The 16,825-nt window shown below is 43.2% G+C and overlaps 4 protein-coding genes across 4 annotated transcripts; 1 reads left to right on the plus strand and 3 right to left on the minus strand.

Moving 5' to 3' along the window:
- Window positions 1-5: 5 nt before the first annotated feature.
- Window positions 6-5,558, plus strand: wars1 (tryptophanyl-tRNA synthetase 1). Its single transcript, XM_083791341.1, has 11 exons — window positions 6-132; window positions 555-681; window positions 802-1,009; window positions 1,230-1,338; window positions 1,456-1,575; window positions 2,275-2,457; window positions 2,619-2,719; window positions 2,999-3,111; window positions 3,618-3,791; window positions 4,484-4,624; window positions 5,116-5,558. The coding sequence occupies exons 2-11, from the start codon at window positions 562-564 to the stop codon at window positions 5,266-5,268; spliced, it is 1,422 nt and encodes a 473-aa protein (XP_083647467.1). The 5' UTR covers window positions 6-132; window positions 555-561; the 3' UTR covers window positions 5,269-5,558.
- Window positions 5,559-8,648: 3,090 nt separating this feature from the next.
- Window positions 8,649-9,671, minus strand: LOC310877687 (large ribosomal subunit protein mL44-like; the record flags this gene model as incomplete). Its single annotated transcript, XM_083791637.1, has 1 exon — window positions 8,649-9,671. The coding sequence occupies exon 1, from the start codon at window positions 9,648-9,650 to the stop codon at window positions 8,649-8,651; it is 1,002 nt and encodes a 333-aa protein (XP_083647763.1). The 5' UTR covers window positions 9,651-9,671.
- Window positions 9,672-10,697: 1,026 nt separating this feature from the next.
- On the minus strand, window positions 10,698-11,261 carry LOC310877688 (large ribosomal subunit protein bL12m-like; the record flags this gene model as incomplete). The annotated part of the gene is made up of 1 exon (XM_083791638.1): window positions 10,698-11,261. One exon carries the CDS (start codon window positions 11,259-11,261, stop codon window positions 10,698-10,700), a length of 564 nt encoding a protein of 187 aa, XP_083647764.1.
- Window positions 11,262-13,195: 1,934 nt separating this feature from the next.
- On the minus strand, window positions 13,196-13,703 carry LOC310878292 (large ribosomal subunit protein uL23-like). Its single transcript, XM_083792544.1, has one exon. It carries the CDS (start codon window positions 13,697-13,699, stop codon window positions 13,232-13,234), a length of 468 nt encoding a protein of 155 aa, XP_083648670.1. The 5' UTR covers window positions 13,700-13,703; the 3' UTR covers window positions 13,196-13,231.
- Window positions 13,704-16,825: the final 3,122 nt, after the last annotated feature.

Genomic DNA, 16,825 nt, shown 5'->3' on the forward strand with positions numbered 1-16,825 from the left:
TTTCGGAGGCACCAATGGCGGAACTGTAGAACGAACTTGTTTGCCGGGGAAACATTTGACCGTTGCAGCGCATCATCACGCAGGCTGATGCAAGCAGTTGAATGAGTGAGCTGTCAACTAAAGAATAAAACGGTATGCTGACCAGCAAGTAGCAACGTTCTTGTGTATATACTTTTGACTATTCAGTTTATTTCATTAAATTGTATTTAACGTATGCAACCTACTGTCAATCAATTAATCATAGACGACTTGCTTACCTATAGTACTAGACAACATATGTGTACACAAAGTGTATACATTTGTCACACAATGCGGTAAAGGTAGCAGCATTGTTTTAGAATTAGAGTTACCTCAACAGTGTTGATTAGCAGTGTAATGTGTAATAACAATACAATAAACTTAACTATGATGATTCTAGCTATATAGCTATGGCGTGCGTATTTTACCATATGGGGTCTCGGTCTCCCCAAGTCATCCCAAGAAAGCTATCTATAGGTTTATGAGGTGCACAGAATGAGATTTCTAAAAACATTTACTTCTTCTGTCTTGGTCAGTGTGAAGATGGCAGATTGTCAATGCGATGATGCAGGAGGCTTGACTCTGAGCCCAAGCGAATTGTATGATAGACTGACAGAACAAGGAGACCAAGTCAGAACCCTAAAAACAGCTAAGGCTGATAAAGTAAGTCATTCTGATCATATTGACAAAATCCCTAAATCATGACATTTGCATGTTCCTCCAAAAATAGGCACCAAAAACATCAGTGTCCCACTTATTTGACAGCAGTATTTTTGTTTTCAGGCTGATATCGATGCTGCCGTCCAAAGTCTGTTGAAGTTCAAACTCGACTACAAACGGATAACAGGTCAGGATTACAAAGCAGGATGTCCGCCCTCAGAAGATGCTGTTGCTCATGACAATGGGCCAACAGAAGATGGTGCTGATACAGTTGACCCGTGGAATGTGTCCACCAACAATGCCAAGGGAGTGGACTATGACAAACTGATAGGTACTAGGATTGTTAATGCTGCAGTGTGTGTGTGTGTGTGTGTGTGTGTGTGTGTGTGTGTGTGTGTGTGTGTGTGTGTGTGTGTGTGTGTGTGTGTGTGTGTGTGTGTGTGTGTGTGCAATGTATTTTTTACAAAATAGGAACATACAGTGCTGCTGTATGTAGAATTATTACTATTATTATTATGTGTCTGATATCCTAGTACTATATCTTTCCTTAGTCAGGTTTGGTAGCAGCAAAATAGAGAAGGAGTTGGTGGACAGACTGGAGAAGGTGGCCGGCCAGAAAGCACACCGCTTTCTGAGAAGAGGAATCTTTTTCTCTCACAGGTCAGCAACAGAGCCAATACTAGTAAAGATTTCATCATTCTGACTCAGACCCTTCATCATGAGTCCGTAAATAGTAAATAGCAATAGTAATGCACAGATCTCTGTTTTGTCTCGCAGAGATATGAACCTGGTGCTGGATGCATACGAGAAGAACAAGTCCTTCTATCTATACACCGGCAGAGGACCCTCATCAGGAGCCATGCATGTTGGTCACCTCATCCCCTTCATCTTCACCAAGTGAGCCTAATCTCAAAGTTCATGAACTTTTGTACAGAGATGTTGGAAATCATATAACCACGTTATAGTGGTCAGGAGGTACACGCACATCCCAGTAAATTCAACGGGTGCTCGAACAAAAGAAATAAACTGAAAAAGGAGGAAGAAGTATGCACACCGTTTTAATAGCTCCCAAAAAAAACGTTAATTACCAGAGTGGAAAAACATACAACATACACTGTGGCCTGAATACTAGCAGTGCATAAGACAGGTATATATAAAGGTAGCAAAGTGGGCAGATACACATCAACACTAAGTGAACACACCCCGGACATCGCCCCTATTGGATTGATTTTGGCAATGGCAGAGTCAAAACAAATAAAGTATCCCTGTGTGGCCAGTGGCCACCAGGGGAAAATAATCATCACGAAAATAGTATCCAAAGCCCATACACAAGACAAGACCAATAATAGATTAAAACTTATTACAGGAATGGTTTGATAATACACTCCTCGTTATGTGGGGCCAAAGTGTTCAAAGGATGAATGTGGAACATTTCTCGTTGTAGCAGGCGGCGCTCCTGATTTCCCCCTCTGGGGGGCTTGTCCACCTTTTCGATGCCTACATAACGGAATTGGCTAATGCTGTGGCCTGCCTGCTTAAAGTGCAGAGCCACTTATCTCTTGAGATACTGCAACCCCCCCTCCTGTCTTGTTCTAGGTGGCTGCAGGATGTGTTCGACATCCCCCTGGTTATCCAACTAACCGACGATGAGAAGTACCTGTGGAAGGACCTGACACTGGAGGAATGTCACCACTACGCAATGGAGAATGCAAAAGACATCATTGCCTGTGGCTTTGATGTCAACAAGACATTCATCTTCTCCGACCTGGACTATATGGGGTAAAGGCAAGCTCTTTGCTGTGTTTGGGGGGGTTAGCCGCCTTCTACCCAGACAGACAGAGACAGGACATACAACTAGACCCCCCTGCTCATGCATCCTTCTCATCTTTTTCACGCCGTTTGCATGTCTGTTAATATCTCACTCATATTCTTCTCCCCAGTTCGTCACCAGAATTTTACCGCAATGTGGTGAAGATCCAGAAACATGTCACTTTCAACCAGGTCAAAGGGATCTTTGGCTTCACGGAAAGTGACTGCATAGGTAACATTATGACCTGAGAAGAGATACTTTAGTTTGTAGAGAGGAAGGAATTGCATTATTTTAATACTTTGGTGGAGTTTGTTAGTTCAGGCAACCACAGGTTAAATAAAAGACTGAAGTGATCATTTATCACATCAGTATGTACATGTGTCATGTACTTGTTATTCTTTAATTGATAGGCACTGAGTCTATACCCATTGCTATGGTATGCCTGTCTTATGCGATCCTTAATATTACATACAGTAATATATTATTTTTGTGTCTCACCTTTCTATCCAGGAAAGATCAGTTTCCCAGCAATTCAGGCAGCTCCATCCTTCAGTAGCTCTTTCCCTCATATCTTCAAAGGCAAAAAGGATGTTCCTTGTCTTATCCCTTGTGCCATAGACCAGGTCAGTAATAAAATTTGTAGTGGGCACAATATACAGCAATAATTAACCACTTAAACCCTATATATAATGAATTGACGGGGGTCCCATTGGTGTCTACTTGGCCCCCTTCACCAAATGTCTTTGCTTAAACTTGCATAATGTTTGCGTATTATGACATAGCTCTGTGATGAAAATGTTCATCTGCTGTCCCTGGTCAGTAAGGAATTGAATATGATTGAATCATTCGCATTACAATAGCAATATAACTCCACTAGTGCAATGACCGTTTGGGGTATAGCCGCCCGTTTGGAACACGAGCTATTTTGGAGCAGGACTGTTGTGGAGCACCATGCTTATTCACACTCTACATCTGTCTTCATCAATACACCCACCAAGTGTGAAGTTGATCAGATGATCGGTTCTCAAGATCTGCGAAAGACAGAGATTTCTGGAATGTAAAAATAGATATATTTATTACTGATAAAGTTAAGTTAAACTTGAAACAACCTGTCTTTCCATGTTTCCAGGACCCCTACTTCAGAATGACCCGTGATGTAGCCCCCAGGATCGGCTATACAAAACCAGCCTTGCTGCACTCCACCTTCTTTCCTGCCCTGCAGGGGGCTCAGACAAAGATGAGCGCCAGTGACCCCAACTCCTCCATTTTCCTCACTGACACACCCAAGCAGATCAAGAACAAGGTGATGCATAGCCTCGGTCCCAGCCTTACTCATCTGCAAAGAGAAAAGCCTGGTCACGACCTAAGGCAGTGTAGTGGCGGAAGTGTCAGGCCGGAACATCCGTCAGATATATTTCCCAGGGAATCGGGATACGAGATTTTTCGACTTTTCGTCAAAGTCATTTCCTTGAGTGGTACTTACACCGATACACTCTACAACATAGGTCTTGCCCAGCATGGGTGATGCATGGAGACATCACAGGAGACATTCATTGAATTTGTGTGTTTATTGAACACTACAGATTTGGTAATTTTTAACTTGACTCATTTAGACCTGAGGCCGATTTTGAAAAGACGTAAAACCTAAGGCAGTTTTATGAAAGACACCCTAAAACCTGAGGTCTTTCTGAGAAACTTGAATACGGAAATCTGGAATCTGGAAAAGTACAGAAAAAGACTAAACTACAAGGAGACATGCACGCATTACCGGCTTCAGAGATAAAGTAATGATGCCGCGGCACTGTGACAGAAGTAATATGGCCACGGTAGCCATTCTAAAATGGGTTACGTTAAAGCATGTATTTGAACATGAATGAAAATTAAATAGATCAACATGGGAATGAACAATGCCTAAAATACAGTATATTGCTACATCAACAGTGGGTTAGCATTTCTAACTGATTAATGACCTGGCTATGTTGCTATGGCTCATAGGTAAACAAGCATGCGTTCTCCGGAGGAAAGGACACACTGGAGGAACACAGGAAGCATGGCGGTAACCCAGATGTAGACGTGTCCTTCATGTACCTGACCTTCTTCCTGGAAGACGATGAACAGCTGGAGAAGATCAGACAGGTGAGAAAAAGGGGAACTATAAGGAACTGACAACACTGCAAGCGTCATCAAATGTACCCATTGTTCATGACGGCGGTAGCCACAATGGAGGCAACAAGTGGAAGCATAGATCTTTTTTAGCATGGCTCTTAATTGTTAGTGTCAATGCTCAGCACAGACCAGAGAGTGAGAAGGAGAAGAGAGTAAATGGAATGACAAAGCACAGTGCAGACACCCAGCATGCGTGCGTGGCTGCGTGCATTTGCGTGTGCATATTTAGCTACAGGGAGCAAGGAGGGATAAAACAGACGGCAGGTACTGAGGCTCAATGCAGAACGTAGCCAAATCGAGAGACGCTTGACTCTTCCAGCGTGAATATCAGGAACACTCGCATCAATGATGCTTTCACTGTGTCAGAGCCTTAATACTTCTTGTACATACTTAAGAATTTGTGCTTTCATAATTCATTGCCCATAACTATAACTTTCCTGTCTCTCCCCACCTTCTCATAGGACTATACCAGTGGAGCCCTGCTAACAGGGGAGTTGAAAAAACTTTTGATTGACACTCTGCAGCCAATAATTACCGAACACCAACTGAAAAGGAAAGAAGTGACAGATGAAATGGTCAAGCAGTTCATGACCCCCAGGCCGTTGAACTTCTAGCCTGTTATAGAATGTCGACTGTTAAGTTTTATCTTCTGGTCAGTAGCAATGACAATACCAATGTGGCAATGTTGACTCAAAGATGGCGCTGTTTTAACTTTATTTGCTGATGGTTTCTCAGATTGAATTCCATGTACAGTACATAGAGCTAACCATTACACAAATGTACACTTGTTGCCGGAAACACTAATTAATGTGTCAAATTAAATTGACTGTAAATGTTTCCATGAAGTGTTCTTATTTCATTTTATGCTGAGACCAATACAGTATCTATCTCTCCAATTAGTACATTTGAACATCAAAGTAATTACTTATTACAATGCACCATATGGGCTTCCGATTAAAGAGCACATGTGGTTGATTTTTTAGCCATTGTGACTTTCACCCAATACACAGAAAATAGGTGATATTGGACCATCATCAATGACCCAACACATTTCGTCCTATTACAAAGTCGAGTGTCAAATTATTCCAGTTACAAAAAGGATGACAGCAGGACTGGAATATCAATACTAGACTACAATGAATAGACATATTCTATACACATTCTGTAGTCTGTACAGTTATTAAGTATGAATTAAGTATTCAGTTATGTTTTTCTGTATAATTGTTTGAAGTCTTTGTTCACTTTTAGTAAATATGAAATTACTTCTAATACTGGCAAGAAAATATTAGATGATTGACCTGCTAAAAATGTAAATAATGTTGAATTGGCCTGTAACCTTGCCCACATATGGAGACGAGTAAGACGACTGACATCACTGCTGTTAAGTTTAAGTTAGGGGCGGCGGTGGCTCAGGGCCAGGGGTAGGATGGCTGGATGGTAACCGCAAGCGCAAGGTTGCCAGTTCGAACCCGGGCTCCCCCAGAGTTAGTGTCGAAGTGTCCTGGAGCAAGACACTGAACCCCTAATTGCTCCTGATGTGCTGGTTGGTGCTTTGCATGGTTTCCACTGCCATCGGTGTATGAATGTGTGTGTGAATGGCATTCACCCAATCTACCGGTATGTAAAGCGCCTTGGATAAATTCCATAACCTTGGTTGGGATTGTGGCCTATCTGCGCGTTGTCTCGCATTGTCACTGATGATGATGGGTTGTTACCATGGTAACGCCTTGTTCATGATTGTTGTTGATGTTGACAAATTTGGCTTATAAAAGTAACATTCACAGCAAAGAACACAATGGTAATATTTTGTCATCATGATAGGCATAATAAAGTTATCCTCACTCTGCCATAGAGGTCTTAAACCTGTCAGTATCCTGACCAGACCACTAGCTGCTGTAACACATCAATATCAACAGAAACCGTCATATCTCCTCACAGCAAGGATCCATGCTTCACACCCTGTCTATGCAGACTCTGATTCCAAAGTAGCCCTGAAACATGACAGCTCCAAAGCCGCCTCATTGCACTGGACAGCAGAGCGAGGTGTTAGCATCTTGTTGCTGGCTATGGGGCCTGTCGCTTACCTTTACCCCACACCCATGATGGACTACGCATTATCTGCTGCTCTCACTCTGCATGGACACTGGGGTATCAGCCAGGTTTTAACAGATTATGTTCATGGATCCACAAAGATCAGGATGGCCAACATCGGTCTCTTTCTCCTGTCCTCCATCACCTTCACCGGCCTCTGCTACTTCAACTACAATGACGTGGGCATTTGCAAAGCCATCGCCCTGTTGTGGAGCAAATGAATGTCACACAACACACACAGAGGCTCTCCACCTGTGTGAAGTCTACAGCACAGAGACCTGGACCCCAGGTCAGTGTGGCAAGAAGGGGGAGAGAAGTGTTGTGAGAAGCATCCCTCACAATGTGGACAAGACGCCCTGTGTTCAAGGAGGTCTTTTAGAAATATGGGAAAGTCCTGAATGTCAATGTTGTCATATAAAATATAACAAATAAAGATCTCTGTAATCACTCTGTGGGCCCATTCTGCCACCAGTTTGACACCCCTGGTCTATTCTAGACCACCCAACGTGCGAGGATGTCTTGCTTATGTATGTTCTCTTTCCCATTGTAAATTGCAAGCTTCTTTGGCAAATGGGTGAATAGAAACAGACAGTATCAGCATCCATGGACTTTTTAACCTAAGTTAAATCGATTTCATTAGCTATAAACAGACTCCAATGAAGTTATTGAAACATCTGAATTATGTCTATATAAATTGCATTGCAATGTACATCAATAATGGCGTTTCGGTGAAAAAAGAAAAAAATAATGAATTAAAATATGTTACAAGATATGTGGACGAGCAAATGGGATATTTCTGTCCTACACAAATTAATTCCATTAACAATGAAGAAAATAGACATATTTTTATGCCCGACATCAGAATGAGTCAGATTTCTGTATGTGTCTCTCTGTGTCCCTTTATTCCTATGGAGTACTGGGTTAGGCATGCTATATGGAGTGTTGGGATGTCAGAACAGGCCAGCTTATGGAGTTCTGTCAGGCATGCCCAAATATGGAGCGTTGTGAGGTCAGAACAGGCCAGCTTATGCAGTTCTGTGTCAGGCATGCCCAAATATGAAGCATTATGAGGTCAGAACAGGCCAGCTCCATATATGGACCCTGGGCAGGGGCCCGGTAGAGAGCCCGGGCAGATCCCTTTTTGGGGCGGTTCTGAACAAACGTGGTTCCAACCAACTCGACACCGGGCACTGCACTCACTGTGGAACGCGTGTGTCAAGTTTGAAGTCGATGGGGCTAACGGTTCTCTTACGTGGATTACAGACGTACACACAGAGACTTGGTGCATTTATAGTTAGATGTCGTGTTGTACGATGATAAGAACGCCCCTCACTTCACTCGGGTGTGATTTCTTTCTAGAGAATAGACATGTTATCTAGCATCATGTCAATGTGGAATGCCATTAGCTCATTAGAATGCTGATTGTTGAGCATGTGTGGGCAGGAAGATGCAGCAGAAGCTTTGGGAAAAGAGCTTCTCACTGGAGAAGCTCAGCTATAACAATGTGACATCACAGGGAGGGTAGACATATACACCCAAAGCCACACTTTGGTGATTTGGACTTTTAATGTTTGTTTAGAGCACTAAACGTGACGTCATGTGGCAGCCAAGTCTATGGACTTTTAATGTTTGTTTAGAGCACTAAACGTGAAGTCATGTGGCAGCCGACACCTCTAATATAGTGAGGCTGGCTATGTCATTGACCATACTATGTCTACATATTATGTAGACATAGCATTCTATAGTGTTTCATTGTTTCATTTCATTGTTCTTTTCTATTTGATGTATTACCTTGTGTTGTTCTTGCTTACAGTAAATCGCTCTGGATTATGAGTACATTTGGTTAGTTTTTGTACATTCTCAGAGTTAACACTGAGGATTTCACAGTGTATACTAGCGGTGTTCAGGTGCTGCTAGATTGGATGGCTTGCTGCTGAAAGTTCTGTGGTGGAGTGAAGTCAGACGGCCTACGGTTCTCAGTGAAGCCGTAGAATTTCCTCAAGGCCACACGAGCTGCTTCTTCTTCCGCAACCAGAACAGTCTCTCCTGGACCCTGACCCAGAAGCTTCTTATCACTATACAGTCCCACAAAGTAGAGTGGGAGAACTGTGCTGGCTCCAGCAGACCTGATAAGACGGGGCTCTGGAAGAGGAAGGTTCTGCCGTGCAAGTTCCTCCACCAGCAAGGCCATTGGGTCAGCCACCATCCACATATCAAACACATCCTTCCCTATCAGCTGGGTGGCCAGGAAATCCCGGAGAAAGAATCCGGCTTGCTCTGCTCCACTGCTCTGCTGGAGTGCTCCAATTACAGCCATGAAGGTTGAATACAGCACGACATCAGGGACAGGAAAATCTGCACTCATGGTGAGCTCTTCAATGCCCAGGTTCCTTGCCACATGGCATATGACTGCAGAACCGGTCAGATGACTTACAATAGCAGTCAAACCCTCATTTGGCAGGCTTGGGAAGCTGGCCTTGCTCCAGTCACTCAGGAAGCTTTGAGTGAAACCTAGACCCTGTCCACTCAACTGAACATTGTCCTCGAGGACGAGAGCGGTTGTTTCTGTGACCAACTCCATGCCTAAGGCTTGTCTTCTCTGTTGCTCCGACTGCACGTAGCACGGACTGACAAAGGCCGCCTTCAGAAGCTCCAAAGAGAATCTTTCGTGAAGACGGATGCTGAAAGCTTGGACCTCTGCATGGTAATCCCAGTTAGGCTGCTGAAAGCGTGGTTTTGGAGGTGGAGGTCCTTCAAGCTTTAACTTTCTTGCCATGATGCTGGTATATGCCTTCATCCATCGCTTCTTTTCTCTGATCTGCGTGAATGAAACCTTTCTACAAACATGTTGGTAATGAATACCTAATGTTCTCACACCATGATTTACAATATAACTGGACGCCATGACATTTCTCACTGACAGTGCATGCAGCAATGAAAATCGTCTGGACCGGTCTGGAAGCCTAGTGCCGGCATCTGCCACTGAAGGTCTTGCCGGTGTAGATCTGCAGAGATCCGCAGTGTCAGCGTGGTCTGTATACAGCGTTTCATGCAACACATCCTAATTTAGTAAAATAGACCCAAGGACTACTAATAGGCTACTATTCAAAGAGACCGGTTGTCTGAGTCTAGAACCCGCTGTAGTGGTAAGAACTTAACCGGGATGTCTAGATCCCTGTTAACTAGGAATAATGGATCTAAAGATCCCTGTAAAATGCAGAGATATCAGGGTTGTAAGAGAAGGTGATGTAGTGTCTCTTGGGGGGAGCTGGTCAAGGAACTTGAAGGCTGAGTGCAATATATCTCAAGTGGTAACAGCCACCCTTTATAGTGCTTTGCTGGATGCTCAGTGATGTCACAAATGAGTCAGCTATATCCATATGTGGAGTTCTATATTAACAAGACATCAGAACTAGATCAGATCTAGCTAGCTCCATGTATGGAGTTCTGGATCAACCACTCTGGATCAACCACGCCCTGACGGTCATACTTAGGTTAGTTAGATACCGGTAGTCAGATAGCTCCATATATGGAGTACCAATATTCAGTGGGCAGTGGTGTTAAGTAAGTAAAAAGTGTTAAGTATATTTTGAGGTATTTGTACTTCACTTGAGTATTTCCAATTGCCAGTAGTTTTACTTCTACTCCACTAAATCTCAGAGGCAAATATTGTACAATTATTTGAAAACCTTATTTACTAGTTACTTTATAGATTTTAATTATTATTACAAAACAAAACATACATAAACCACTTCAGGCAGACCTATATTTTTCAGCCATTTGAAAATAATCACAATGCGTCGCTATTACGACCTTAAGTTGGGTCTTTGCTCCAAAGGAGTAATGTGTAGCTATCACAAGGATCACAAACCAGGGTAAACAGAAGTAAAACACAAACTGAAATAAAGAATAAAGTAGCACAGCCAAACAGTGGACAGGCAGATGTGCAGATCTAATCCAGCACCACGGTGCCACCCGCTGCCTCTAGGGCTGCTTTAAGTTTCTCTGCCTCCTCTTTGGAAACATTGGCTCGGATCTCCTGCGGAAGGGCTTCTACCAGTTTCTTAGCCTGCACTAGATTCAAGCCCAGGATGCAGTTCTTCACTTCTTTTATAAGTTTGATTTTCTCCGCTGCTTTAAGTTTTGTCAATTTTACAGTAAAAAATGTCTTCTCCTTCTTGACCGGGACCGCCTCTTCTGGGGCCTGAGCAGGGGTTGCCGCAGTCAAAGCTCCCATTGGCATCATTCCAACATCTTGAATATTGAAGGTTTTCTTGAGAAGCTCATTGAGGTCTGACACCTCTAATAAAGTGAGGTTGGCTATGTCATTGGCCAGCTGTTGAATTTTGGGCAGATATTGTTTGGGTGCTCCATCTAGTGGAGGGGTGGCGATGGCAGAATCGGTCTCGAATAACCTAAAAGCACACAGTGCTGGCGTCTGCCTCTGAAGGTCCTGCCGGAGTAGATATGCTGAGATCCGCACTGCAGTCCTTATACACGGTCTCGTGCAATACATCCTAATTTAGTAGAAAGGACCCAAGTAAGGATCATGTCAAATACTATTAAGGGACTGGTTCTCCGAGTCTAGAACCCGCTGCAGTGGTGAGATCCGAGATGTCTAGATCCCTGTTGGCTAGGAAATAGGAATAATTGACCTGATCGCTGTATAATGCCGAGATCTGGATTGTAAAGCCAAATATCCTGGCTTGTACGGAATGTGATGGAGATCTCTCTTGGTGACAGTTGGTCAAGGAACCTGAAGGTTGAGTGCAATACATTTCAAAGGCCATCCTTTATAGCGCTTGGCTGGATACTCACTGAGGTGATGTCACAATGAGTCAGCTATACCTTATATGGAGTTCTATATTAGCATGACATCAGATCTCTGCTGGCTCCATGTATGGAGCTACCCATATGACGTGAAGCTGAAATTCAGCTTCATAAAGCTTCACAGCAGCCATTGGGCCGGTGGGACTGTGTCCCAGGGGCCCTTCAAGGAAGTATGGTTTGAGGCCCTGAAAAGGGCTCCTGGGGACCTTCACAAGTAGGCACTCGACAGAGTGCAGTTCTAGTTATGTCTGTGTCCCTTTTATGCCCATATATGGAGTTATTTGTAAGGCATCCCTCAATTGAAATATGGAGTCTATGCAGATGTCAGAACACATTGTGATGTGGCCAGCTCCATATATGGAGATCTATAGGGTGATCAATTGGCTAATTTGGGCCCTGTCCAGAGCCTGGGCAGAGGCCTTTTGTGGCGGTTCTTGACAATCGTGGGTCCGACCGACTCAAGGCTGGGCACTGCACTCCCCGTGGTGGTGTGGAACGTGGGTGTCGAAGTCAGTGGGGGGAACGGTTCTCGAGTTATGTGGATTACAGACGTACAGTACACACAGAGACATGGTGCATTTATAGATCTAGATACATAGATGTATTTTCTCTATTATTGTGGTTATTGTAGCTGTCAATTTGTATTGGGAGGGAGGTGGGGGGAGACATAGCCAAAGCATTTCCGGGGGTCCCGAGTCAATAAAAAATGTAGGGAGTACAGCAACTTGCAATGGGCCTGGTCTACAAGATATGCTGTGCACCACAAAGACAATGTAACTGTCAAACTACTTCTTAAACGTCAACGGCGACGCCGTCCACAATCACAACACCAGAGGGAGCTCCACCAATCACGTTCAACCCAAATTTGGCTCAAACAGGGGGTTATCATACGATTCCTAATGCCTTACCAACAGGCATAAAGAATGTGAATCCCTATTTTCCTTCAAAACCGCATCTTTTGAAACACCATTTTGAGGATGCTTGCACGGAAAATAATTTCAACACCTGTAAACTTGTGATGAGACAATACACTTATATTTGACCTGAGTCAATACAGTTTGACCTGAGTCAATACAGTTTGACCTGAGTCAATACAGTTTGACCTGAGTCAATACAGTTTGACCTGAGTCAATACAGTTTGACCTGAGTCAATACAGTTTGACCACGCTACGGACCGCAGCGTGGTCCGTATACAGTGTCTCGTGCAACACATCCTAATTTAGTAAAATAGACCCAAGGACTACTAAAACTATTCAAAGGGACTGGTTATCCGAGTCTAGAACCTGCTGCAGTGGTGTCCGGTAAGAACCATTTTTTTGTTTTTTCAAGTTTTTACAAATATTTATTCCACATGTCTCTTCAGCCACAGTATAGAGATGATGCCAATCTTGTTTGCAACATCCAGCGCATCGTAATCTGGAGCTAGACGAACGTACGCCTTCTTCTCACCATCAGGCCTGATGAGTGTGTTGACTTTGGTGACATCGATGTCATACAGCTTCTTGACAGCGTGTTTGATCTGGTGTTTCTGGCCTTGACATCAATAATGAACACCAACGTGTTGTTGTCCTCAATCTTCTTCATGGCCGACTCGGTTGTTTTTGTTTTTTTCAAGTTTTTACAAATATTTATTCCACATTTCTCTTCAGCGTCAGTTTAGATGATGCCAATCTTGTTTGCAACATCCAACGCATCGTAATCTGGAGCTAGACGAACAAACGCCTTCTTCTCACCATCAGGCCTGATGAGTGTGTTGACTTTGGTGACATCGATGTCATACAGCTTCTTGACAGCGTGTTTGATCTGGTGTTTGTTGGCCTTGACATCAACAATGAACACCAACGTGTTGTTGTCCTCAATCTTCTTCATGGCCGACTCGGTTGTCAGGGGGAACTTAATGATGGCATAATGATCCAACTTGTTCCTACGAGGAGCGCTCTTGCGAGGATATTTGGGCTGTCTGCGCAGACGCAGGGTCTTGGGGCGACGGAAAGTGGGAGAAGTCCTGACCTTCTTCTTTCTCTGGCTGTGGACTCCTTTCAGCACAGCCTTCTTGGCCTTCAGGGCCTTTGACTTGGCCTCTGTCTTGGCAGGGACAGCTTCCTTCTTCGCCTTCTGTGCCATGTTGGGTAAAGCGTCCGGTAAGAACTTAACCGAGATTTCTAGATCCCTGTTCACTAGGAATAATGGATCTAAAGATCCCTGTAAAATGCAGAGATATCAGGGTTGTAAGGTAATGTAAGGTAAGGAAGGTGATGTAGTGTCTCTTGGTGGAGCTGGTCAAGGACCTTCTTGAAGGCTGAGTGCAATAAATCTCAAGTGGTAACGGCCACCCTTGGCTGGATACTCAGTGATGTCACAATGAGTTAGTTATATCCGTATGTGGAGTTCTATGACATCAGAACTAGATCAGATCTCTGCTAGCTCCATGTATGGAGCTCTGGATCAACCATGCCCAGATGGTCATACTTAGATAGGTTAGTAAAGTTAGATACCTCCATCAGATAGTTCCATATATTCAGAGTACCAATATTCAGTGGGCAGTGGTGTTAAGTAACTAAGTATATTTTGAGGTATTTGTACTTGAGGATTATTATTACAAAACATACATAAACCACTTCAGGCAGACCTATATTTTTCGACCATTTGAAAATAGTCGATCTACAAGGTCACAATGCATCGCGATGCGATGCATTGTGACAGACATATCTTCATCTGCAGGTCTTCTTGAAACGCATGCAAGTTCATGAACAACAACAGAATATGCTGAACGGCCGAGTGCATATCTTGCATTTTTCCCATACTTCTGGTCATACAGATTGTACCCACAGATTTTGGTTGCAACATCTTGCAATGGGTCTGGTCCACAAGATTCGATACACCACCAAGATACCCATGTACCTGTCTAAATACTTCCTTAATGTTAACGCAGTCCACACCCACAACACCAGAGGGAGTGCAACAAACCATGTACAACCCAGATTCGGCACAAATAAGGGACTAAATTATTTTCGCTCCTATGCCACCAAAATGTGGAACGCCCTACCAACAGTCATTAAGACATGTGAATCCCTTGACTCCTTCAAAACCGTTCTCAAAGGGCACCTACGGACGGCTGCAATTTGAAACTGGCCCCCGTAAAATCTGCAAAGGTCAAGTCCGAGTTCTTTACCGCCTCACCTCTGATAAAGCAAGTGGAAACGTAATTTTCTTCGTCCCCCCAGCTTCCTTTCTTCAGCGTATAAAAACGACAAACTGAAATAAAGAACTATTAAAAGTGCCCTTCTGGGCACAGGTCTCCACCAGGAGGATTGCGTGTGGCTCAATCAGGGGGTTAAATTAATTTAGCTCCTATGCGACTCCTAATGCCTTACCAACAACAGCCATAACGAATGTGAATGTGAATCCCTATTCTCCTTCAAAACCGCTTTTTGAGGATGCTTGTACGGAAAATAATTCCAACACCTGGAAACTTGTGATGAGACAATACACTTATATTTGAGCAGTTTATTTAGTCGTTTCCTTTTAAAGTCTGATAGTGAGGATGAGCCAAATTGCCATTCCATGTGGCACCTCGGTATGTGACACAGTACTGCTCCCTAGTGGTGTAACATTTGGGTGCATCTGTCTGGTGTCATTAACAAAATAACAATGTCAAAAGAAATGGAAAAAACAAACAAGACACATCAAAACACTGGCGAAACATTACAACAGTGTAATAGTATGAAAAAGGGACCAAAACCCCTGTCCATAATTAGTCAAAATATAATTTGCATTATCCAATGGTTTAGCTGAACATTGGAAGACCTCAAACAAATATACAGAAAAGCATAACTGAATACTTGGCAATACATAATTGAAGACATAACTGCATAGATTGCATTTAGATTGTTTATTAAATAATTTACATAAGTATATTAATTTACTATGAACACTAAATGCCTGTGCATGTAAAATCTTGTAGTAAAGTATTACATTCACAGGCCATGGCTGCAATATCACAGATTCCCTGTGTTCCATGTTATTCAGAATTGATTCAAACAAAAAAGGCATACCTCAAAACACCATAAGTCATGAAAAGGACATTTACAGTATTTCTGTGTGGGATTTAATAATGTAGCCAAGACTTGGAGCACAGCTAAATGTTTTCAGAGGTAGATTTCAGAAATTATTAGTCATTAGGGTCTAGTAACAATAACAACATATCTGAGGAATTCAAGTACTAATGACCCCAACCTTTGTTCCCTTTGAATACACATGCACACTGATATGACCAAATAATATCTTACAAAGATGATTTTTGGCAAATGTCAGGAATTATAAACTGTGCCTGAACATGAAATAGAAAGACCACACCCGTGTGAACTGAGTGGTGCACTCAAATGGATGATAAAATCTTAATCAGGGGCAAGATTCTGTGATTTAGTGCAGGACAGCACACAAGAGTTCTGAAAAACTGTAGCAGCATCTTAAAAATATTATATTAGTTTTTTATCTATTCACTCAGAGCAAGAGAAACGTTAAACAAAAATGAATCAGAAAATATCCTATCTTAAGCCCTAACCACACCGATGGTCGCTCGCCATGCAACTCCTTGCAACCATTATTCCCAATGTCAGTTGCAAGGAGTTGCATTGGTGTGGTTTGTATTGTTTCAAGGAGATGCGAGTAATTGCAAGGAGTTGCAGCTGGTGCAGTTTGGGCCTTAGAATAAGACTTTACTACCTTTTCACACTATTTTTTTTTTTTTTTTTTAAGATATTTTTTTGCGGCTTACGCCTTTTTATTGATTTTTGAAGGGACAGACAGTAGGCTGACAGGAAACGGGAGAGAGATGGGGGGATGACATGCAGTAAGGGCCGTGTCGGGTCCGGGAGTCGAACCCGCGGCACACTGCGACTGGATTACCAGTCCGGTGCCCAGACCGTTACGCTACGGCCTGGGCCCCTTTTCACACTATTGATATAGTATATATTAAAGAAGTAGAACCTTATGCTGATACCTGGATACCAAGTACCATGATATAGTACGTAATAGAAGTGCAACAGTTAATTTACAGTTATTTATTTGATTATTAAAATAAATATTTTAGTGCCCATACCCGAAGGCGGGGTTGGCAAAAGGGCCTTTCTGTGTGGAGTTTGCATGTTCTCCCCGTGTCCCCTAGGGTAGGTACCCTCACAAAAACATGCAGTAATCCTGGTCTCTAAACTGCCTCCCCCTGGCCAGCCGGGGCGCCTGATGGAGGGG

Source organism: Protomyctophum parallelum (genome assembly GCF_964188405.1).
Source record: "Protomyctophum parallelum genome assembly, chromosome: 20".
Taxonomy (NCBI): Eukaryota; Metazoa; Chordata; class Actinopteri; order Myctophiformes; family Myctophidae; genus Protomyctophum; species Protomyctophum parallelum.